Below are 24,723 nucleotides of genomic sequence, written 5' to 3' on the forward strand. Positions count from 1 at the left end.
TATAGGCTTGGTGCTATGGGGCCACAGGCACAGCAAAGCCAGTGTGGCTGAAGGGAAATGAGCAAGGGGAGTAGGGTAGGAACTGAATTCAGAGAGGAACAGGATGGGGGTACAAGGGACAGAGTCTCGTGGCCATAGTAATGATATCACTGGTTGCCAAGGCCCAAACCACAGTAGCAGAGAGAAGAGAACAAACCAGTAGGAGAGGCCCTGGCACTAGGGAGGACTAGAGGAACTGAGGCTTAGGCAGGAAGGCTTATGAAGCCTACATCTCTGGCTTCAACACACAAAGCAGGGCAAGCATTGTATTTTCTTCTACTTTTTACATTTTTGCCGCTTTGTATTTAATGCAGAATCAAAGTATGCATGTTATTTACTGTTATTATTATACTTCAACCTTAAAGATAAATCAATGGAATAAAGGCTACTTTTTTAAAAAATTAAAATTAAAACAAGAACACATTATGTGGTCTCCTTGAGATCTGTCTGTCCACCCCAACCCCTACCCTATGGTTTTGCAATGTTACAAGCCCCAAACTATGAAAGACAAAAACTTCCTTACTTACATGTTTTTGGATCAACTGTTTCCAATTTAACTTGAGTGCAGGTTATATGTGAATTCAAGGTCAGATGAGGAACTGAATAAAGGTGTTCTGTGTTGAAGCCATGAAAAACTGTTTCTTCCATTGGTGAAACCTGGTAGGAGGCGGGTTAAAGAATAAATTCCTATAAATAGTTTAAATAATTGCATTCTCTTTTATAACCTAAAACAGGAATAAAATTCTGCATCAGACTTTAGATTCATGGGGGCATATTGAGCACAAGTCTGTCTCTCTTCCCTCCTGTGACACATAAATTCCTAATAGAGAGAATACGAGGACCATCAGTGGAGGGATTTGCAATCATTTCCAAAAGAAACAGGGATGAGCTCGTCACCAGGTAAGAGAGAGGGGAAGTGGCAGCCTAGAATCCACAGTAGGAAACTACCCCAAAGGATGGGAGTCCATCTTCCCACCAGAATTCCAAAGGGCTTCAATGCTCAGAGGTTCAATTCCTCAGAAGGTGAGAATGAAAAGAGAAGATAAACAAGAGAGATTAAGTGAAAATCTGGCTGGGGGCTCCTCCACTGGCCTGCTGCCCACATTTCCCCTCCCCTTGCTCCCGCTCCCTTCAATATACATAAAGCTATGCTCACAGCAGTGCTTTCTATCCAGTTCTCCTTTCCAATGACTCTTCTGTAAACAAATTAAACAAATAGCCTTGGAAGGTGTGGGCAACCACTCCTCGCGGTTTAAGGAATTGCAGCCCTGGCCTGAGCATGACGAGCCACCAGCGTCCTGGCCTCGCTTGTCTCTAAGTCTCAACATAAGGCTGTGTGCGGAACATAACTGTCAACGACTCAGAGGGTTGCCATGGGAATTAGATCAAAGAGCGCTTATTAAGCTCATTGTGCTTTAGAACTTGCTCTGCTTTCCTTATCAGCAATGTAGTGTAAGCTATCTTTAGCAGGGAGTATATGGAACCCTGCACCTGGTCCGAATGTTTTATAGACCTTGGCTCTAATCAGTGTGATTCCTGAATTAGTGTATGTTATCTGTTACTGTCAAACGCCTGAATACAATAGACAATTTATGAATTTTAGCCTTATATCTCTCGTATGTATCCTCCTCAATAAAAGACATGAGGGATGAAGGTTTGGCTGCTGGTCTCCACTAGAGATGCAGTCATCTTCCTTCCCCCAGACATAATAAAGTGTCCTGGGTAAAAGTTTGTTCCGCCGTGGTCATGAAGCCTCTGCTGGACAGAGCAACTTCCAACCGAGCCTAGGGTGTGTGTGGCACCTCCACCATAGGAAGGAGTATAACTACTCAGGGTGCCATACTGGCGGTCAAAAGAAAAAAACAAAACCCACCATTGATTTGGAGGCTCCCTGCTTGCGAACCCTGAAGAAAAATCTTCCAGTAGTTAGTCACTCATAGAATAGATCCAACCAGAAAACAAACCCTATGTACAACAGTAGAAGAAAACTACACCAGCTATGTAAAAAAATCCACTCAAACACCCATTTTAGATTTTGAATGTCAAAGCTTCCTATACAGATAAAGAGCATCAACAGCATAAATAACAAAGATCAAGATCTACAAAGAACTGATCCTAGAAAAAGCACAAATAATTCAGGGAAGGGAACTATGATTAGTAGCTGCAGAGAAATTTGAGAAAATATTGCATCCATAAAGCTAGAACAGGATACTATGAAAAAAAGAACAATATAGGCCAAAACAGTTCTTAGACACAAGATTCTCTAACAGTAGCGCTGCAGTTACATACTGGAAAGCTAGTCTTAGGTTTGGTCCCACCCCTGTGACCCTGTTAAAGTCCCTTCATCTCTCAGTCTGCTTTATTTTAAACTCCATTAAGTTCTTATTTTACTCCAAGTAGACTGCCTGAGGACATCTTTTCCTGACTGCCCTGTTCTTGGACCTCTTTCCTTAGTATAGCTTTCTTCTTGCCCATTTGGGCATGCAGGGGAAACCTGCTCCATCTGTAACTGTTCCCAAGGATCAAATGAGATCACCTGGGATCTCATTTGAGCCCCACAAGGGCACTGTGAATTAGTCAAAGACTATCTGATCCATTTAACAGATATGGAAACTAAGGCTTAAAAAGGTTATGAGATGTCCTTTAAATCACACTGTGAATAATAGATATAGGACTGGCCCCACGTTTCTGGTTCTAGTTCCAGTGCCTTTCCTAATTCATCACCCTGTGTGATGTTCACCAGCTATCAGTGCTCTTCTTATTTAAAAGCTTTTAATTTAGGTTGAGGTGCAGCAATACTCACAGTAATCACAGTTTCTGGTTTGATTTTGTATTCCTCTGGAAAGGTAGGGTGCTCAGCTTCATACTCTAAAAGGGAAGGGTGAAAAAAATCCTCAATTCCAGACTTCATTGCAGATTATGATACTATTTTCTTCCCTCTAAACACTCATATTTTATTTTGGTTGGTGGTCTATAGAAATGAAAAACAACTGGCCATTACGGGTTAATAATTAATGTGAACTACCTTATTTACAATGAATAAGAGATAATTGCTCACTTGTGTTAAGAGTCCAGGCTTTATATATGAGTTTGACTTTCGTCAAGAGAGTACAAGTTTAAATTTTGCCCCCTACAAGAGAATGAGAATGTTTAAGGGAAGAATATAGCATACAGGGAGGAGAGGGGAGAGAAAAGAAAGAAAACATGATGGCAGCAGGGTAGAATTAGAGACAGAGGGAAGATGAGGCATCTCAGGCAGTCCCTGGTACATGACTGGAAAAGCAAGCCCATAAATCCTTGCTACTCAAAGTATGGCACCAGAACCATCGGCATTATCATCCCTGGGGAGTTAGAAATCCACCATCTCAGGCCCTGCCCCAGACCTGCAGAACCTAAATCAACAGGTGACTTGTATTTGTATTCACATTAAAGTTGGAGAAGTCCTGCTGGAAGCTCCTGTAGTTTCCTATCCTGGCTGCACAGTAGAGTCACCTGCGAGTTTTATGAACCTACCCATGTCTTGGCCCAAACCAAGACATTTGATTCGATAGGTCTGAGGCAACAGCCTGGGAATCAGTAGTTTTAAAGTTCTCCAGGTGATTGTAATACGCAGTGAGGTGGTGTAATGATTGCCAGGTTTCAAGACTAATCATAGTCAATTTGTTGAAGAGCTTAATGCAAAGAACATTCCACACAAATTCTTCAGGCTAACAACTATTGCTGAGAGAGAGACAGAAAATGCTTATTAGCCATATTAGTTACACCCCCTAAAGGAAAAACTGATTAAAATATTTCTGGAAAGGTCAATGTCTTAAAGGCAAATGCATAGTCACTTTGCATTGATGAGGGAAAAGAGTTTCTGGGCAAGAGGGTATTGATGGAATACAGTTGTACTGGACATGTTTTATTTCATTAGCTAGTTTCTTATCAGATAGTGGAACATTTCTAAACAAATATATTTTAAAAATTCCTAGGTATCAGGTTACAGACAAGTATGCCAGGCTTGTATTACTTAAGAACTAACAGTTATTTAGGTTTTGCTGTAAATCGGGCAGTTTGCTAAGTACTTTCTGTGACCATTAGGGTGCATCTTCCTAACACCATAAAATAGGTGCCATCATTATTCACCCTTTACAGAGAGGATAACAAGTTAATTAACTTGCCCAACGTGTGTAGAAAAATTTTTACAGGGCCTGATGACCAAGGGAATGTATGTGTGGGGCCACAAAAGAAGGTGAGGATCCATTTGAGGATCTTAAGGGAAGGTTAGTAGAGACAGATTAACACCCAAATCTGTCTAGACCATACTTGCTCAACATGCGGACCATAGATTATCAACATCAGAATTCCCAGTGTGATCATTGAAAGTGCAGATTCCTAGCTCCCCTTTAGGAGCTCTGTGGACGAGTCCGGGGGAATCAACATTTTAAACAAGCTCCCCACTACTCCCCAGCGATTATTTCCCGTTCACTAGATGAGGTATGAGCGCCCGTGGTCCCCAACACCTGGTCCCCTTTTATTCCGCTTTCCCCAGCCGGCCCGGTACTAGCCACCTGACTACGTGTGAAGGTTGGAGGCTGCGAGGCCGCGCTGGGTGACTCGGGCAGGCCTCTGGGAGCCTTTTTCACTGGCGTAAAATGGGGAGCTCCGCCGTCCTCAGGGGCTACAGTCACTGACGCACACAAAGCGACTCATTACGCGGCCCCCGTGGTGCCGCCGGAGTCCCGCCCCTCTCGGCTTGCCCGGGCGCCTACCCTCGCAGATCTGCTCCCACAGGTTCTCGCCGGACAGTTCTGCAACCTTCCCTGGAGAGGGGGGCAACTCGGGGGACGTGCAGGACACCGTGGGCGCTGGTATCCTAGTGGTGACAGACGATTCTAAGGAGTCGGATTCGTGTGGCGCGGAGCGGCTACCTACCCGCCGCAGCGCCGCCATGGTACAGTTTCCACGGCAACCGCGGTCCCCGCCGGCCGCGACCCGGAAGAAGCGGGAATATTCGGGCGGCGGGAAGGCCTCTGGAAGTTGACATCCGGGTTACTCCGGAGCGTGAAGTGGGAGAAGTTTGGCCTGCGGGTGAGAGCGGAGGACGTGAGGCCTGCGGGGTGGGAAGGGGTCTGGAGATGGGGCTTGGGGGCTTAGGCAGCGAACGGAAGGAAAAGCGGACGACCTGCACCCCCATGTTCACGCTGCTCCCTCCTCCCCAGTGTCCGGGGTGCGCTCGCCTGGGCCTGAGGCCGCCGAATCCAGAAAGTTTCCCCCTTGTAGCCGGGCCCGCAGCTGCATTCTTCCCGGTCTGTTTGTGTGGAAGCTTTGGCGCGGCGGAGCCTTTGAGGGACCATTTGCGCCTTCTGGGTCCCTTGCTTCCTGACGGGGATACTGCGGTGGGAGTGGGGCCTTGGTGCTCTTGTGCAGAACCCAGGCTCAAAACCCTGCGGCCTGCGTTCCAACCTTTTTTTTTTTTTTTTTTTTGGCACTTGCCGGCATTGGGACCCAGTGCAAGTGAATTAAAGTTTCCAGGCCTCAATTTGCAAGGCTCTGAGATGGGGGGTAGTCACCCCAGTCCTCGTGAGACTGCTGCGAGAATTTAGATTCATTTCCTCTTCTTGAAGGAGTGAATACATTTAGGGTCGCAGGATAGAACAGGTTCTTCATTGCTAAAGAAGATGCTACAGTGTTCTGAATAGCAGAAATGAGGAGAGAAGGGGATTAAGTTGACAGCAGTCTCTCCCTGGCTTATTTTTATTTTTGTTTTTGGCTTCTTTGTTTTTATCAGATCTGTTGACCACTCCATCTGAGGCACTCTGTGCTCCCTTGACTCCACCCTCTCCAGGTTTGAACCTTCTCCCTCTCCTCTGCCATCCCCTCTTTCTCTGCCCACCCACTTAAATGTCTGCTTTTTAAGGTTCTGTATCAGTCTCCTTCTGTTCAATGCTTAATTACCATCCATATATTCCAAAGTTTGTGTTACCCATGTCAGCCTCATCATCCCAAAGCCTCAGACCTGTATATCCACTTACCTTGGAACATCTCCACTTGGCATCTGTTAAAACCATCATGCCTCCAGCGCCCACTACTCTCTTTCAATTCCTTTGTCTCAGGGATTAGTGCCAACATCCTGCAGTTGCCAGAGGTGGAAAACTGTTCTTCAGAAACTTTCCTGACAACTGGTACTCTACGTTAGAAAAGCTCCATTACTCTGACATTACCGCTGTGCTTGCTTTTATCACCTGTATCATCTATGTTATTACATCTCTTTCCCTCCACATGTACTTGCTTTTATTTTATTACTGTTTTTCTATTACAGTTGTCCCACTTTTCCCCTCACTGCTCCCCACCCAATCCACCCACCCCTTCGCCCACAGTCAGTCTCAACCCCGTTGTCCGTGTCCATGGGTCATTTTTACTAGTTCTTTGACTAGAACCTTTCTCTTCTTTCCCCTCTTCCCCCTTCCCCCATCCCCCCTAGTCACTGTCAGTCTGCTCCTTGTTTACAAGCCTCTAGTTCTATTTTGCTCATTTGTGTTGTTCATTAGTTTCCTGTATTAGGTGATATCATATGGTATTTGTCTCTCGCTGCACAGCTATTTCGCTAAGGATAATACTCCCAGTTCCATCCATGTTGTCACAAATGGTAGGAGTTCCTTCTTTCTTCCTATGCATAGTATTCCACTGTGTAAATGTACCACAGTTTTTTAATCCATTCATCTACAGATGGGCACTTAGACTGTTTCCAGCACTTGGCTATTGTAAATAGCATCGCTATGAACATAGAGGCGTATAGGTTCTTTTGAATTGGTGTTTCAGGATTCTTCGGGTATAATCCGAGCAATGGAATTGCTGAATCAAAAGGCAGTTCTATTTTTAGTTTTTTGAGGAAATTCCATACTGTTTTCTGTAGTGGCTGCACTACTCTGCATTCCCACCAACAGTGCACTAAGTTCCCTTTTCTCCGTCCTCGCCAGCACTTGTTTTTTGATATGTTGATGATGGCCATCCTGACCGATGTATAGTATGGACATTTTAATGATGTTGCTTCTTGCCTTCCATGAACATAGTATAAACTTCCATTTGTTTGTATCTTCCTTAATTTCTTTCTTTAGTGTTCTGTAGTTTCCCGAGTACAGGTCTTTTACCTCCTTGATTAAGTTTATTCCTAAGTACTTTATGTGTCTTGTTGCTATTGTAAATGGAATTTCTTTTCTAGTTTCTATCTCTGATATTTTATTGTTGGTGTACAGAAATACCTTCGATTTCTGAATATTGAATTTGTACCCTGCTTTTTTGCCAAATGCACTTATTAAGTCGAGTAGTTTTTTAGTGGAGTCTATAAGGGTTTTCTATGTACGCGATCATGTCGTCTGCGGATAATGATAGTTTTACTTCTTTTTTTCAAATTTAGATGCCTTTTTTTTCTTTTTTTTGTCTGATTGCTGTGGCGAGAATTTGCAAGACTATGTTGAATAGGAGTGGAGAGAGTGGCCATCCTTGTCTTGTTCTAGATCTTAGGGGGAATGCTTTTAGTTTTTGCCCATTGAGTATGATGTTGGCTGCAGGTTTCTAGTAAATGGCCTTTATTATGTTGAGGTATGCTCCCTCTATTCCCATTTTGCTGAGTCTTTTCATCATAAATGGGTGTTGTACTTTATTACCTGCTTTTTCTGCATCTATTGATATGCTCATGTTATTTTTGTCTTTTATTTTGTTTATGTGGTGTATTACGTTCCTTGATTTGCAAATATTAAACCATCCTTGCATCCCAGGATGAATCCCAGTTGATCGTGGTGTATGATCTTTTTAATGTGTTGCTGGATCCGGTTTGCCAATATTTTGTTGAGGATTTTAGCATCTATGTTCATCAGTGCTATTGGCCTGTAGTTTTCTTTTTTTGTGATTTCTTGACCTGGTTTTAGAATTAGGGTAATACTGGCGTCATACAAAGAGTGTGGGATTTTTCCCTCTTCTTGTATTTTTTGGAGTAGTTTTAGAAATATAGAAGTTAGTTGTTCCCTGAATGTTTGGTAAAATTCTCCTGTGAAGCCATCCAATCCAGAGCTTCTGTGTGCCAAGAGTTTTTTGATTACTGCTTTAATTTCACTAGTTGTTTTTGGTCTATTCAAGCTTTCTACTTCTTCTTGATTCAGTTTAGGAAGATTTTATGTTTCCAGAAATTTATCCATTTCGTCCAGGTTGTCAAATTTCTTGTCATATAGTTGTTCGTAGTAATTGCTTACAATCCTTTGTATTTCTGTGGTATCGGCTATGATTTCTCCTTTTTTGTTTCTGATTTTGTTTATTTGGGTCCTCTCTTTTTTTCTTGATGAGCCTGGTTAAAGTCTTGTTGTTTATCTTTTCAGAGAACCAGCTTCTGCTTTTATTGATCTTTTGAATTGCTTGTTTAGTCTCTAAGTCATTTAATTCAGCCCTGATCTTGATTATTTCCTTCCTTCTACTCGCCCTGGGCTTTGTTTTTTGTTGTTGTTCTAGTTCTTGTAGCTGTAGGGTTTGATTTTTTATTTGAGATTCTCCTATCATTTTTAGGTAGGCCTGTATTGCTATGAACTTCCCTCTCAGGACTGCCTTTGCTGTGTCCCATAGGTTTTGGGCTGGTGTATTCATTATCCTTTGTTTCCAGAAACTTTTGACTTCTTCTTTGATGCCATTGCTAACCCATTCATAATTTAATAGCATGTTATCCATTCTCCATGAATTTGGAAGCTTTTGAGTTTTCTTCCTTGAGGTTGGTTTCCAGTTTCGGACATTGTGATCTGAGAATATACTTGATATAATTTCAGTTTTCTCGAATTTTTTGAGGCTTGTTTTGTGTCTTACCATGTGGTCTGTCTTTGAAAGTGTTCCATGCACACTTGAGAAAAATGTATATTTTGCTTCTTTGGGGTGAAGGATTCTATACATATCAATTAAGTCTATTTTATCTAGAGTGTTGTTCAGTGGGTCAATATCCTTGGTGTTTTTTGCTTTGAAGATCTGTCCATTGTTGACAGTGGGGTTTTGAAGTCCACTACTATGAATGTGTTGCTGTCGATATCCTTCTTGCAGTCTTCCAAGATTTTCCTTATATATTTGGGTTCTCTTATGTTGGGTGCATACATGTTTATCAGTGTTATATCCTCTTGATGGATTGTTTCATTAAGTATTATGAAATGTCCTTTTCAGTCTCTTTGTGTGGCCTTTGTTTTGAAATCTATTTTGTCTGATATAAGTATTGCTCCTCCTGCTTTTTTTTTTATGTCCGTTTGCTTGAAATATTTTTTCCATCCTTTCAGTTTCAGTCTGTGTAGGTCCTTTGTTCTGAGGTGGGTCTTTTGTAGACAGCATTTATGTGGGTCCTGTTTTCTTATCCATTCAGCTACCCTACATCCTTTCATTGGAGCATTTAATCCATTTACATTTAAGGTTATTATTGATAGGTATTCATTGCAATTTTTTTCCCTTTGTACCTGTGTTCCTCTCCCTCTCTTCCTTTTCTTAAAGCATTCCCTTTAGCATCTCTTGCAATGCTGGTTTGGTGGAGATGTATTCTTTTAGTCTGTCTTTGTCTTGGAAACTCCTCATTTTACCTTCCATTTTGAAAGAGAGCCTTGCTGGTTAGAGTAGTCTTGGTTGTAGGCCTTTGTTTTTCATTGCGTGAAATATTTTTTTTTCATTCCCTTCTGGTTTGTAGTGTTTCTGTTGAGAAATCAGCTGATAGCCTTATTGGAGCTCCCTTGTATGTAATTTGCTCTTTTTCTCTTGCTGCCTTTAGGATTCTCTCTTTGTCTCTGAATGTTGCCATTTTAACTATGATGTGTCTTGTAGTGGGCCTCCTTGGGTTCATCTTCATTGGAACTCTCTGTGCTTCCCGTACTTGTGAGACTTTTTCTCTCTTATGTTCGGGAAATGTTTTGTCATTACTTTTTCAATCAGGTTTTCTATATCTTGCTCCTCTTTTTCTCCTTCTGCTATCCCTATGATATGGTTCTTATTACCTGTCATGTTGGCCTATAGCTCTCTTAAAACCTCTTCATTCTTTTTCAGTCTTTTTTTCATTGTTGCAGTGTCTGGGAATTTTTTGTTGTCCTCTAGCTCACTGATCCGATCTGCTTCAGTTAGCCTGCTTTTCATTGATTCTGTTGTGTTCTTCAGTTTAGAAATTGTATTCTTCATTTCTTCCTGGCTCTTATTGATGTTTTCTATGTCCTTTTTCATGCTGGTGTAGTCTCAGTAAGTTCCTTGTAGCTTCGCTGGAGTTCTTTGTAGTTTCCCTGGAGTTCTTTGTAGGTTCCCTGGAATTTGTTGTAGTTTTCTCTGAGTTTGTTGAGTTCATTGAGCTTCCTTATTAGCATTGTTTTGGATTCCATGTCTGATAGTTTACCTACTTCTATTTCATCTATCCCTCCTTCTGGAAAGTCCTCCTTTCCTTTCAGTTGGGTGTTGTTTCTTGGTCTTCCCATTTTATATGGCTCTTCTTGTTTGTTTCTACTTCTTAGATTGATCTACTTTGACTTTCTGCTTTCATGTTGTGACTTTCTGTGGTAGGAGTACTCTGGGACTCTGTGGTGCAGACTCCTTGATCTGAATTTGATGCTCTAGGGATGCCCTTTATGTCTTTAATTTGGGCTCTCTGGTAGAATTTTGGTTTTCGTTGACATTTTGTTGGTCTTTGGTGGGTCCTTCCCTCCTGCTAGCTGACTGAGATTCACTCCACCCACTTTGTTTTGTAAACAGTTGTTGAGCTGCTGCTAAAACAAAGTCATTTGCCCAGGCAAGAATCCCACACCATGAATATACCCCACCTTCAATCACTGTGTCAGCTGCTAATGAGCTAGTATTAATGAGGATGTAATGAGATTGAGACTATTATAAGAAAGGGAAACAAATAAGAGTTGACTAACTGAAAGAAAAATAATTTTTGAGAGTGGAGCGGGTAGAGCAATAATAGTAGTGAGTAGGGACAAGGCAATGAGAGAAAGAAAGTAAAATATATATTGTATATTAAAAAGAGAGGGAAGTAGGTGGAATGAATTAAGAGGGGAAACGTGTAGTGGTAGATTTAAAGAGAAGTTGTAAAGAAAAATACATATATATAGTGTGTGTGAGAGAACACACACATAAGGAAGATAAATAAGTGAAAAAAAATAGCCACCAAATTAGAGAAAAAGTGTCACCACAGCAGTAACAGTAACCTGTGAGCTAAGATTAATATAGGTGGGATGTGTGTAAGAGGTAGAAAAGAAAGAAGGAGAAGTTTTAAGAGATTCCTGGAGGAAAGGGAAGTGATTTTGAGATGATAGAGGGAGAAGGAATGAAAATCAGGCTAATACAGGGAAAAATTCAAATTTAAAGTGAAAGAAGGAAGGGGCTGGAGAAAGGTACAAATTGAATTAGAGGGGAACGATAAGATTTGAGATTTGAAATACCAGAGTGAAGATCTATGAAGAAAGTTGCAGGAATGTCACAGATTGATCAGGGTGGAGAGGAAATGTATTTTATAATGGGAAAATGAATGTGTGGTGACTAATGACAAGAAAAATGGTATGGAGAATCTGGAGAGGTGAAAAATTGAGTGCAGATTGGAAACAAGTGGTAGTAAGATAAAAGGTCGAATTTAAAACAAAAATAGAGGAGGAAATCATGGTAAAATTGAGAAAAGGGAGGAGCAAAATATGAAACTTAAAGTAAACTATAATATAAAGAATATTTACTTATAATGCATAGGCTGGGAGGGCAAACAATGACTATTAAAAGATTATGTAGGAGACAACTCCTATAGAAGTGTTACAGATGGAACCTGATGACAGGTTCTATTAGTCCCAACTGGGCTTACCAAAACTGTTAACGGAACGAACCTGGCCACAGGTTCCATTAGTCCCACCCAGAGACGCCAAAACTGTTGCAGAGCAAACGGGGGTTCTTTCACATGGCGCCTTGGTGTAAAACCCAACAACTAGTGTTGAGGAAAACAGGTCTTTATTTATAGTATTCCAACCTGGGGGTGGCAGTGAGCACTTCAGCTCAGAGCCCTGTTCTCCCATGGGACCCAGCACTTCCCTTACCCCGCAAAAGGCTAGAAGCCAAAAACATTCCCAGAAGTTCCCCATCCCTTATCTGTCAGCTGTCTTTTTCAGGATCTGGGGTATGATGTCATCAACCTCCGTATAACAGTCCAGGAAAACGTGTGCTGTGTTGCACGGGATCATGCATGGTTCTCTTTGCCCTTTCAAAGCTGCATGAAGTTCCTTTTTCCCTTCCTGCAAACCGCATGGATCTCCTCTCCTCTTCCTAAAATGGTTGTCGCTTTATTTTTAAATCCCAGGTCCTGTGACACAGTGGGCGTGGTAACCAGTTCTGACCATTTACAGAACCTTGCACAGGCTCTGTATGCTCTTTCTGCACCATTCCATAGTCAAAACCCCTCCCATCTTCTTGGGGCCTTGGAAGAACCAAAGCCATTTGCACAGCTAAGTCACTAGCTACTAGCCATAATCATGCAAAGGCATCTTAAAAGCTGTTCCCTTTTCCCCATCCCCCAACCCGCAGGCTCGGGCGATTTTTGGAGACCCCCACTCTGTAATAGAAATTCACAGTGCAATTTGTCTCCATAGTATCTATTTTTCCACTTTTTTCTCTTTCTGGAACCACCCCTGTTGACTTCAGCTCATGTCCAAGTCTGGATCTAGGCAGCCTAATCGCAACTATCAGTGTTCTTCTGCCAGTGTCTCTTTCTTTTGCTTTTTACTCTAGTCACTCTGAAATCTGCAGTGAGGCTTAAGCACAATGGGGTGGGGCCGAGTATGTACTTTCTGCAGGGGGCGCTACTGCTTCCCCTCTGGCTGTTGCCATTGGGAGGGGAGTGATCTGCCCACAGGATTTCTCCTGCAGCACTCAAGCATCTCCAGTCTCCAGGCCACCACCAACCAACTCCTCCAATCCCTCCCGGCTCCCCCACTACCCTTCTCACCCCCTCACCACTGTAGCTCGGGGCAAGGGCGTGCACACGCTCCCCTTAATGATCTCGCTGTGCCTCCAGTTCCTCCTGGGTTGGCAATAACACACGAACAAACAAACAAACAAAACATTGTTTTATGCCTCTTGGAGCCAGACCCCACCTGGCTTACTCTCAGCTCTGCCAGTATGCCCAGCCTGAGTTTCAGCCCCCAAAGGTCTCAGGGAAAATCTTCCAGATGCTGTAAAATCTCTCCACACACCAAGCCACCAAGCTGGCCACTCCGGATTCCTGCTGGCATCTCTTCTGCGATCTGCACCCCACAGATCACTAGGAAGCAGCCTCCTGCATTTGCCCGTAGCCACAAGGCTCAACTCCAGCCAGTGTCCAGTGGTCATACAAATGATTTCTCAACAATTTAGCCAAAGATCCAGACCTGGGAGGAGGCCAGCTCACCTTTTCATTGAGTTCCTTCCTGATGTCGCTGGACAGAGTGCCCACAGTGGCAATGTAGCCTCCAAGCCTCTGCTCATCCCCGGCCTTTACTCTTCAACCTCTAAGATACCAGCTACTGAATAGGGCCAGCGTCCCTTCCAGCGCAGCCCGAGGCACAGGGCTGGGGCAGGGGCCCAGGTGACTCCCCTTGGTGCGGGAGGGAGTCCTTCTCTCTCCTGCGCTGTTCCCATGCTCCTGTCCGTGTTTGCCCTATCTGAAAGCCATGCTCACCCACTCTCTGCTCTGCCTGTCCTCCAAGTCTCTTCCACAATAGGAGCACACCCAGGAGGCTGCTAACTGCCTTTCCGCCATTTTCTTCCCCAGTGTACCGTACTTGCTTTTTGATGTCAGGGTGTTTTATCTTAATCTCAGTATCTTAAGTGTTCACCCCTCATTCAATGAATACATATTTTTGAGCACCTGTTATGTGCCAGGTACAGAGTTAGGCTCTGGGAGTAGAGGCAGACCTGGTTTTACTGCGCTTCACTTTATTGCATTTCACAGGTGTTGTATTTTTACAAATGGAAGTCAAGACCTTCCACCAGCCAAAAGATTGCTGTTCACTTTATTGTGATACTCTTTTATTATGGTGATCTGGAACCGAATCCACAAAGGTGTACCTGTACAGCAGAAAACAAGACAGGAATGGGTGCTCCCTTGACTCTTTAGGAACAATTATGAATGCACTTGAGCTCTACCTAAGGCCTGGCCTGTTTCTTTGAAGCTGCTAAGAGTGAGGCAGGTCTGATGCTGAAGAGAACTGCAAGATGGAGAAGCTCCTAACCTGTCCCTCCCACTCTGCAAACCTTCTGTTAGGGGACGTTTGTTTCTGATTTCCCTGAGTGTCCATGTCATCCAGGGCGCAGCAAGATTTGGGATGGTGACTAGTTAGAGAAATAATCCAGCTGGAAGCTGAAATGTATTGAGGACTCCAGCCTGTTCTCATAGGTGCCTCTCTGACATTTTCCACACACACACACACACACACACGCTGGGTACTTTAAGTTGTTGTGTGTCCTCTCCAATCAAAATGTTAACAATTTATTTGAAATTTAAAAACAGGCGTATCTCCTACCCCCGCCTCTAATTTAGTCCAACTCCTCCTTTATGGATGGGGAAAGTGAGGCCTGGAGAAGCCAACAGCTATGAGGCAAGAGTGTCAGAGTCACCACTTGAACCCAGGTATTTTCAGCCCTACTTGGGGCTCCTCTTACCATAATTCTCTCCCGTTCTTATTACTAGCCACATAGGAACTAATTATGAGAGTCAGTCACCTGGGGTGCAGGTTGGGGGAATTAATTTCTAGACACAAAGCAGAAGAACTGTTTAGATGAACCAAGGTAACCGGTTAATTGTGCCAGTCACTGCCTCTGGTTTGATGGCAGTTGTACTCACAGGGTAGGCAGTTGGTAAATTTCTGTTGAATGAATAAGTAGGCTTAGAGATTTGAGGAAGAGGGTTAGGAAAAGAAGTCAACAATGTAGCAAGCACTTTGCACAGTTTTCTTATTCTTTTCAATAGCCTTTTGAGACGTTGTATTTTCCCCCATTTTCTAGATGGGGAAATTAAGGCTCAGGGAGAATAGATGAGTGACTTAAGGTTTGGAAGCAGTTTGGATTTTAACCTGGGGCGGTCTGAACGTTGACTCCATTCTATTTCTTTGATCATGCTTGTCCCATTCCCTAACATTTCAGACCATCCACTCAAATTGTATACAAGGTGGCTTGGTATAGGAATAACTTGTACCATTTTATTATTTTATTTCATTTCATTTCATTTTATTGATTTTTAATATTTTATTTTTTATTTTATTTTATTCTATTCCTAAAGGAATGATCACCAAGACCCACAAAGGGGACCTGGGCCTTGGGCTTCCAGAGAAAAACAAGAAGAAGAAGAAGGTGGCGATCAAAGAACCAGAGACTCAGTACTCTGTTGTAAACAGTAACAGTTATGCCACTGAAGTCTGTCCCACAAGATCTACATCACCCATGAAGAGTGTGATCCAAGGGCAGGTACCCGAGATGCCTCTAGTGAAGAAAAAAAAGAAGAAAAAGAAGGGCTACACCACCCTCTGTGAGGAGCACCTAGAACCTGAGACCACATTATGTGCCAGGTGGACAGAGAAGTCTCCTAGCCTCCAGACACAGGCACTTGCTCCATCTGGGTTACTCAGTGGTGAGAATAACAAGAAGAGGAAGTCCTTGTGGCCCCTGGCCATGTCCCCTGATTTGAGGGTGACCTCCCTGCCCAGGCAGGGCGAGGAAGTGATCAGAGTTGGCAAGAAGCTCAAAATACACAAGAAGGAGAAAAAGGCTCAGGAAGTCGCAGCCTTCTCAGTCAGGGATACTTGGTTCTGTGAGGCTGGGAATCCTCTGCACGCTTGCTCAGTGGGAAAGGATGACCAGGAACAGGCAGCCTTGGTGCAGAAAAGGAAGCAGGGGAGCCCCAGGGAACACAACATGAAGATGAAGAAGAAGAAAATCCAACAGGAGGGAGACACCCACCTTGGCCACCCCAAGCCCTCCAGGTCCAGGGAGAGCAGCGCTAGGAAAGGAAGTAAAAAGAAGCCAGTCAAAGTTGAGGCTTCAGAATACATCCCGATAGGAGGTGACCTCAAGTCCCATGTGAGGAAGAAAATGAAGTCCAATAAGGCAGAGCAGCCAGGCATTGAGGAGCCAGCTCTAAAGAGAAAAAAAACAAAGAAGAGGAAAGAGAGCAAAGTAGCAGGAGAAACTTGGGAGGAGGTAGGTTGTCCTTCAGAAGTCAACTCTACTTTGAGAGAATAAGAGTAGAAGTTGGGAATGTGTATGCACACACAGGCAACTCAACTTTTTAGTTGACAGAACTCTGTTTAAACTGACTTAAGCCAGAAAAGGGATTTATTGATACTTGTAACTTACCGAGGAGTGGGTCTGACACAAGAGGAGGGTGCTCAGTACTGACTGAAGGGCGAATCCCCTGGCGCTGGATCAGCAAGAAGCTGTTATGTGGCCTGTGCACAGCTCTACCAGATGTAGTCGGGGATGGCAGGGGGCCCCACAAGATGTATGTAGTTCTGGGTCCTGGATTTCTCCATTAGACTTCATTTCACCAGTTTCTTCCTTTATTCAGAAACTCAGGGTCAAGGAGGAACCCCAGAGCTTTTGGAGCCAACCCCCATCAGAATCTAGAATCCCTTCTGCCAAGAACTAAGTGAAAGGTAGTCAGTTACCCTCTGCTTAACATCTGTGGCAGGAACTCTGCCTACCAGAGCAGCCCCTGAAATGCATGCATGTCTTCAGGGTCTGCCCTAGTGATGTTGAGAGAACAGAGCCATCCAGGGATTAGTGAAATGTGACAGTTCTCATTACTGGCTGGCCTGAGGCCTCACCATCAGAGTCCCTCAGAGTCTGAGGCCCATGAGAGAGTGTGGCCCATGTAAGCATGCATGGTCAGGGCAGGTCCAGTGAAGATGTTCCATGAGAGCTGAGACATGTGAGGGGCCTCGGCCATTTGTGCAAATGGAGCAGCAGGTGCAAAGGCCCTGGGAGAAGCAAAGAGGCTGGGGTAGGGAGAACTGGGTGACAGTGACAGAGAACCATAGAGGCCACAGGAATCTGGATTTTATATAAGCAAGATGGTAGCCCTGGGAGTGTATTGGGGAGTAGGGTGACATGATCTGATGGAGGGGTTTTTCTTTGAGATATAATTGATATAAAATTGTGTACATTTAAGGTGTATAGCATATTCTGATTGAATGTTTAAAGTTCACCTGAGCTGCTTGTGGAATGGACCAGGGTTGGATGGTGGGGAAGCAGAAGTTAGAAACTCATAGTTTTTCATGCAGGAGAGAAAGCAATGATCGGGCCTGGGGGGTTGGGGATGGGCAATGTGGAGGAGAGAATTGGGTAGGTTTGGGTTTGCTGGAAGGCCCACTTCCCACATCCGTCAGGGGCCTGAGCCTGCATTTCCTGGGTTTCTCCTCTGCTGGTTTGGTGTCACCCTGGGAGGTCAAGTAACTAGTAGTAGGAAAGGTCATGTACCTAACCTGAGTCAGGAGACCTGAGTTAGTGTCAGCCTACCCCTGAGCTGTGGGAGTGACCTCGTGATAGTCATTTCACCTCTCTGAACCTTATTTTCTTCATCTGTCAGATAGGTGAATGCCATGATTTTGAGGGGAATCATGGAAGAGAAAGGATGTCAAATGTTCTGTAGGTGATGGAGTTTGGGGTACTGCTAGTATCTTGGGTCTTTTCTGGACTGTCATGATCTTACCCTGCAGGGCTGCTTGGGCAGAGGCCAGCCTATGCTTGACTCTACTCCCTTTGCTCTCCTGTGTAGGAGCCTGACACAGACTTAGAGGTGGTGTTGGAAAAGAAAGGCAACATCGATGAGGCACACATAGACCAGGTATGGCCCAGGTCCTCATTTCCCTCCCATGTGTCTTGCCACTCCCCACTCCCAGGCCACAAATTCCGTGGTCTCAGAAGTGCCCAGGATGCCAAAAGCCACCAGGTCAGATTCTGTGGCACATCTCCCATGACAGAGAATTCTGTGACCTTCTACTTCATGGTGGGAGACCTCTTCACTGCCACAGTATTGGCTGAGGGACCATCTGGTTATTCAGGAACCTCAGACTGAGGCTGTCCTCCCTGTAACCACTGCAGAGGGAGAAGAGTGCATATCCCTGAAACCTAAAGCCAGGGTAGGGAACACATGCCCAGCCAAGCCCACACATTGCCACCTCCTGGCTTCAATTTGGGATCATTTAGAGAAGTGGTTCTGTTGTGTACTAGATTCTATTTCTGTTGGTCCAGATCCCCTGGTAAGTGCTTCCTATATGGAAGCTGGGCTTTCTGGAATTGGGGTATTTTCACAACCCTGGACCCCAAGGCCTGGTAGGATAACGTGGAAACTACATAGGCTTTGCCATGGACCATTACTAATAAGGTGACCTAGAGCAGTCACTAACCTCACTTATCCTCATGTAGGTGAAGACCAAACCAGGTTGTGTTTGTGAGACACTCAGCAGGGGTCTGCTTCATACCTATACTCTAAAAAAAAAAATTTATTGTTTATTGTATTACAGTTGTCGCAATATTTTTCCCTTTTGCCCTGCTCCACCAGGCCCAGCCCTCTTGCCAGTCAGCCCCCATCTCTGTTGTCCATGAGTCATTCATACATGTTCTTTGACTAGTCCCTTCCTCTTCCTTCTACCATTTCCCCCCTTCCTCTTTCCCTCCTACAGCTATCAGACTGTTCCATGGTTCCATGTTTCTGGTTCTATTTTGCTTGTTAGTTTATTTTATACATTAGATTCCAGTTATAAATGAGGTCATATGGTATTTGTCTTTGGCTGACTGGTTTATTCACTTAGCATAATAGTCTTCAGTTTCATCCATGCTGTTGCAAAAGGTAGGACTTCTTTCTTTCTGCTATGTAGCATTCCACTGTGTAAATGTACCACAGTTTTTACTATAATCATCTGCTGATGGGCACTTGGACTATTTCCAACACATAGGTATTGTAAATAGCACTGCTATGAACGTAGGGGTGCATATGTTCTTTTGAATTGGTGTTTCATGATTCATAGGTTATTATCCCAGCAGTAGAATTGCTAGGCCATTAGCCAGTTCCATTTTTAAATTTTTTGAGGAAATTCCATACTGTTTTCCACAGTGTCTGCATTCCTACCAACAGTGCGCTAGGGTTGCCTTTTCTCCACATCCTCGTCAGAACTTGTTATTTGCTGATGGTCATTCTGACCAGTGTGAGGCAATAGCTCATTGTAGTTGCTTTATTTTTAAAAATAAAAATATATTTTTGATTTGGTAGAATAGCTACTTCAGCAAATTTACAAAGAAAGATTCCTCAGGAAGTTAATGAAATGTTCACAGAATGTTTTTAAAATTTTTTAAAATCATTTTTTGATTTCAGTTGTCCTATTTTTTCCCCCATTGCTCTTCCCTGCCCCGCCCACCTTCCCCCTCTTCCACAGTCAATCCCTACACTGTTGTCCATATCCATGGGTCATTTATACTAGTCACATTCTTTAAATGTGACTGCTGAATACTAAACTACATTTATTCCTCTGATAATTACGTTTATTATTTCAACTCTGAGTGCACTAGGGTTCCCTTTTCACATCCTCACCAACACTTGTTGTTTGTTGATTTATTAATTATAGCCATTCTGACAGGTGTGAGGTAATATCTCATTATGGTTTTAATTTGCATCTCTGATGGCTAGTGATGTTCAACATCTCTTTATTTATTTTTATTTTTTTAATTTATTTTTTATTGTTTTTCTATTACAGTTGTCCTGTTTTTCCCCCTTTGCTCTCCTCTGCTTTACCTACCTCCTCCCTCTCCCAAAGTCCATCCCCATTTAGTTGTCCATTATAATGGATCATTCAGAGAAGGAAAACTCTGACTCCAAAAAACCTCCGCTGCCTTGCGGCATACCTCTTCAGGGGAAAGGCTAAGGGAGTAAACCCCGACAGAAAATCCGGAGCCGGAGTCCCTAAGGCGGTTTGACGTTGTAGTCAACACCAGCAACTCCTGCAGCGCACCTGAAGCCAAGCTGTATTGACTCCGTCTTTCCCTTGGATCCTTCAGCTGCGAAGAGAGGGGGGGTCTGCTGCATGGGCAACAGCAGATCCTCCATATCACCCTGCCCAGGCTCTGTAGCTTCAGCTTCACTGGAGAGGACACTCCAGCGTCATCGCAAGATGTCGATTCAACACGGGAGGAGACATATACTGTGTCACTCCCGAGTTGGACTGCACAGCCATTCTCGGCGGTGCAGATAGACTCTTAAAAAGCTACACCATCGTCTCTCGAGACGGACGGCTGCCGACGACGACGACGACGACGATGATAATGGATCATTCATATTAGTTCCTTGACTAGATCGTTCCCTTTCTTTCCCCTCTTGTCCCCCTCCCACCTGCCCTCTGGTCACTGTCAGTCTGTGCCTTGTTTACATGTCTCTGGTTCTATTCTTCTCCTTTACTTTGTTCATTAGTTTCCTGTATTAGGTGAGATCATATGATTTATCTTTCACCACCTGGCTTATTTCACTGAGCATAATACTCTCAAGTTCCATCCATACTGTAGCAAAAGGTAGGAGTTCTTTCTTTCTTTCTGCTGTGTAGTATTCTATTGTGTAAATCTACAACAGTTTTTTGATCCACTCATCCACTGATGGGCATTTAGGCTGTTTCCAGCACTTGGCTATTGAAAATAGCACTACTATGAACATAGGTGTGCATAGGTTCTTTTGAATTGGTATTTCAGTACTCTTTGGGTATAATACTAGCAATGGAATTGCTGGATCAAAAGGCAGGCCATTTTTAGTTTTTTGAGGAAATTCAATACTGTTTTCCACAGTGGCTGTACCAGTCTGCATTCCCACCTACAGTGCACTGGGGTTCCCTTTTCTCTACATCCTCATCAGCACTTGTTTCTTGATTTCTTAATGATAACCATTCTGATCAAAGTGAGGTGGTATCTCATTGTAGTTTTAACTTCCATCTCTCTGACGGCTAGTAATGTTGATTAAGCATTCTTTCATGTGCCTATGTGCCCTCTGTATGTCCTCCTTGGAGAAGTGTCTGTTCAGGTCCTTTGCCCATTTTTAAATTGGATTATCTGTCTTCTTGGTGTTGAGTTGTATAAGTTCTCTATATATTTTGGATATCAAACCCTTGTCTAAGGTATCATTGGCAAATATGTTCTCCCATACAGTTGGTTTCCTTTTCATATTGCTGATGTCTTCTTTCTCTGAGCAGAAACTCTTTAGTTTGATGTAGTCCCGTTTGTTTATTCTTCCCTTTATTTCCCTTGCTCTAGGAGATATATTGGCAAGAATTGCTATGTGGGATATCTAAAATTTTATTGCTGATGTTTCCCTCTTGAGACTTTTATGGTATCATGGCTTACATTTAAATTTTTTATTCATCTTGAGTTTATTCTGGTGTGTGGTGTAAGCTAGTGGTCTAGTTTCATTTTTTTTGCATGTCCCTGCCCAGTTCTCCCAGCACCATTTGTTAAAGAAGCTCTTTTTACTCCATTTTATGCTCCTTCCCTCTTTGTCAAATATTAATTGACCATAGAAACCTGGTTTATTCCTCGGTGCTCTCTTCCGTTCCATTGATCTGTATGTCTGTTCTTATGCCAGTACCAGACTGTTTTGATTACAGTGGCCTTATAGTATAGATTAATATCAGGTATTGTGATTCCTCCTACTGTGTTCTTCTTTCTCAAGATTGCTGTGTCTATTCAGGTGTGTTTTGGTTCCATGTAAATTTTTGAAGTATTTGTTCCAGGTCTATGAAACATGCCATTGGTATTTTAATAGGGATTGCATTGAATCTATATATTGCTTTGGGTAGTATGAACATTGTAATGATGTTAATTCTTTCCATCCATGAACATGGTATATGCTTCCATTTATTTGTATTTTCCTTAATTTCTTCAGTGTTCTGTAGTTTTCCTGTTGCAGGTCTTTTACCTGCTTGGTTTAGTTTATACCTACATACTTAATTTTTCTTGTTGCTAAAGTAATTGGGAATTTTGTTTCTAGTTTCTATCTCTGATATTTTATTGTTGGTGTACAGAAATGCCTTTAATTTCTGAATATTGACTTTGTACTCTGCTATTTTCCCAAATTCATTTATTAGGTCGAATAGTTTTTGGTGGAGTCTATAGGGTTTTCTATGTGCACTATCATGTCATCTGCAAATAGAGACAATTTTACTTCCTCTTTTCCAATTTGGATGCCTTTTATTCCTGTCTGATTGCTGTAGCTAGAACTCCCAAAACTATGTTGAATAGGAGTGGAGAGAGTTTAGTCTATTATTTTGTTTATGTGGTATATTACCTTATGGATTTGCGAATATTAAACCATTCTTCCATCCCTGGGTTGAATCCTACTTGATCATGGTGTTTGATCATTTAAATGTGTTTCTGGATCCGGTTTGCAAATATTTTGTTGAGGATTTTAGCATCTATGTTCATCAGCGATATTGGCCTGTAGTTTTCTTTCTTTGTTGTGTCTTGACCTGGTTTTGGAATTAGGATAATACTGGCCTCATAGAAAGAGTTTGGAAGTCTTTCCTCTTATTGTATTTTTTGGTATAGTTTGATAAGGATAGGAGTTAGTTCTTTCCTAAATGTTTGGTAAAATTCTCCTGTGAAGCCATCTGGACTGGAGCTGTTGTGTGCTGGGAGGTTTTTGATTACTGCTTCAATTTCACTAGTTGTTATTGGTCTATTCAGGCTTTCTGCTTCTTCATGATTCAGTTTTGGAAGATTATATGTTTCCAGAAATTTGTCCATTTCCCCCAGGTTATCAAATTTCTTTTCATACAGTTGTTTGTAGTAATTTCTTACAATCCTTTGTATTTCTGTGGTATTGGTTGTGATTTCTCCTCTTTTGTGTCCAATTTTATTTATTTTGCTTCTCTTTTTTTCTTGATAAGTCTGTTTAAAGACTTGTCAGTTTTATATTTTCAGATAACCAGCTCCTGATTTTATTGATCTTTTGAATTGTTTTAGTCTCTATGTCATTTAATTCTGCTCTGATCTTGATGATTTTCTTCCGTCTACTTGCTTTGGGCTTTGTGGTTGTTCCTCTAGTTCCTGTAGCTGTAGGGTTAGGTTCTTTATTTGAGATTCTTTTATGCTTTTTAGGTAGGCCTGTATTGCTATGAACTTCCCTCTCAGGACTGCCTTTGCCATGTCACATAGGTTTTGGGTTCTTGTGTGTTCATTATCATTTGTTTCCAGAAACTTTTTGACTTCTTCATGTTATTGTTAACCCATTCGTTATTTAATAGCATGTTATTCAGTCTCCATGAATTAGAATGTTTTTGAGTTTTTTCCTTGAGGTTGGTTTCTTGTTTCAAAGCATTGTGATCTGAGAAGATACTTGATATAATTTCAATCTTTTTTAATTTGTTAGGGCTTGTTTTGTGTCATATCATGTGGTCTGTCTTTGAAAATGTTCCATGTGCATTTGAAAAGAATGTATGTATAATTTGCTTATTTGAGGTGAAAAGCTCTGTATATTTCAATTAAGTCTATTTGAAATAGAGTGTTTTCAATGCCTCAATATCCTTGGTGTTTCTTTGCTTGGAATATCTGTCCATTGTTGGCAGTGGAGTGTTAAAGTTCCCTCTGTAAGTGCGTTGCTGTTGATATCCTTTCTGAAGTCGTCCAAGATTTTCCTTATATATTTGGGTGCTCCTATATTGGGTGCATATATGTTTATAAGGATTATATCTTCTCTTTTAAAAAAAGTAATTTAGTTATTTATTTGTTTGTTTATTTTATTTTTAGAGAGGGGGAAGGAGAAAGAAATGGAGAGAAACATCACTGTGGTTGCCTCTCACTCGCGCCTCGAACTGGGGACCTGACGTGCAACCTAGTAATGTGCCCTGACTGGGAATCGAACCAGTGACACTTTGCTCGCAGGAGGATTATATCTTCTTGATGACTTATTCCCCTAAGTATTATGAAGTGTCCTTTTATATCTTTTTTTATGGTCTTTGTTGTGAAATCTATTTTGTCTGATATAAATATTGCTACCCTGCTTTTTTTCATGTTCATTTGCTTGAAGTACTTTTTCCATCCCTTTACTTTCAGTCTGTGTAGATCTTTTGTTATGAGGTGGGTCTCTTGTAGACAGCATATATGTGGGTCATGTTTTCGTATCCATTTAGCTACCCTACATCTTTTTCTTGGAGCATTTAATCCATTAATATTTAAGGTTATTATAGATAAGTATTTATTCATTGTGATTTTTTTCCCCTTTGTATCTGTGTTCTCTCTTTCTTTTTTCTTCATCTTCTTAAAGCTGTCCCTTTAGCATCTCTTGTAATGTTGGTTTGGTGGAAATATATTCTTTTAGCCTTCTTTTATCTGGGAAACTAATGAGAGTCTTTCTGGGTAGAGTAGTCTTGGTTGTAGGCCTTTGTTTTTCATTGATTGAAATATTTTTTGCCATTCTCTTTTGGCTTATAGTGTTTCTGTTGAGAAAATCGCTGATAGTCTTATGGAACTCCCTTGTATATTGTTTCCTATTTCTCTCTTGCTGCCTTTAGGATACTGTCTTTGTCTTTGAATTTTAATTATGATGTGTCTTGGAGTAGACCTCTTTGGGTTTATCTTCATTGGAACCTTCTGTGCTTCTTGGACTTGTGTGACTTTTTCTCTTACCAAGTTAGTAAAGTTCCTGTCATTACTTTTTCAAACAGGTCT

At 42.3% G+C, this 24,723-nt stretch overlaps 2 protein-coding genes across 9 annotated transcripts in view; one reads left to right on the forward strand and one right to left on the reverse strand.

Annotated features, from left to right (window-relative positions):
* The window catches only part of IQCK (IQ motif containing K), a 177,064-nt gene extending 172,056 nt beyond the window's left edge, over positions 1–5,008 (reverse strand). For all 5 annotated transcript variants that reach the window (XM_090277802.1, XM_090277800.1, XM_090277803.1 and 2 more), the window contains exons 1-3: positions 4,794–5,008; positions 2,843–2,907; positions 567–696 (exon numbers count right to left, since the gene is read on the reverse strand). In XM_090277802.1, coding sequence (XP_090133928.1) covers positions 567–696; positions 2,843–2,907; positions 4,794–4,974 — 376 coding nt within the window. In that variant the 5' untranslated portion in view covers positions 4,975–5,008. The remainder of the gene's footprint in view (positions 1–566; positions 697–2,842; positions 2,908–4,793) is intronic.
* KNOP1 (lysine rich nucleolar protein 1) overlaps positions 4,782–24,723 on the forward strand; it is a 34,490-nt gene continuing 14,548 nt past the window's right edge. Inside the window, exons 1-4 of one of the 4 annotated variants that reach the window (XM_090277796.1) lie at positions 4,782–5,112; positions 15,308–16,224; positions 17,801–17,869; positions 23,803–23,890. In XM_090277796.1, the coding sequence (XP_090133922.1) occupies positions 15,310–16,224; positions 17,801–17,869; positions 23,803–23,890 (1,072 nt within the window). In that variant the 5' untranslated portion in view covers positions 4,782–5,112; positions 15,308–15,309. Of the gene's footprint in view, positions 5,113–5,812; positions 5,870–15,307; positions 16,225–17,800; positions 17,870–23,802; positions 23,891–24,723 lie in introns of all 4 variants that reach the window. The other 3 variants (XM_090277794.1, XM_090277793.1, XM_090277795.1) reach the window with 3 other exon arrangements.

This window comes from Furipterus horrens, unplaced genomic scaffold (assembly GCF_987537825.1).
Source record: "Furipterus horrens unplaced genomic scaffold, mFurHor1.1.pri manual_scaffold_5, whole genome shotgun sequence".
NCBI classification, from domain to species: Eukaryota; Metazoa; Chordata; class Mammalia; order Chiroptera; family Furipteridae; genus Furipterus; species Furipterus horrens.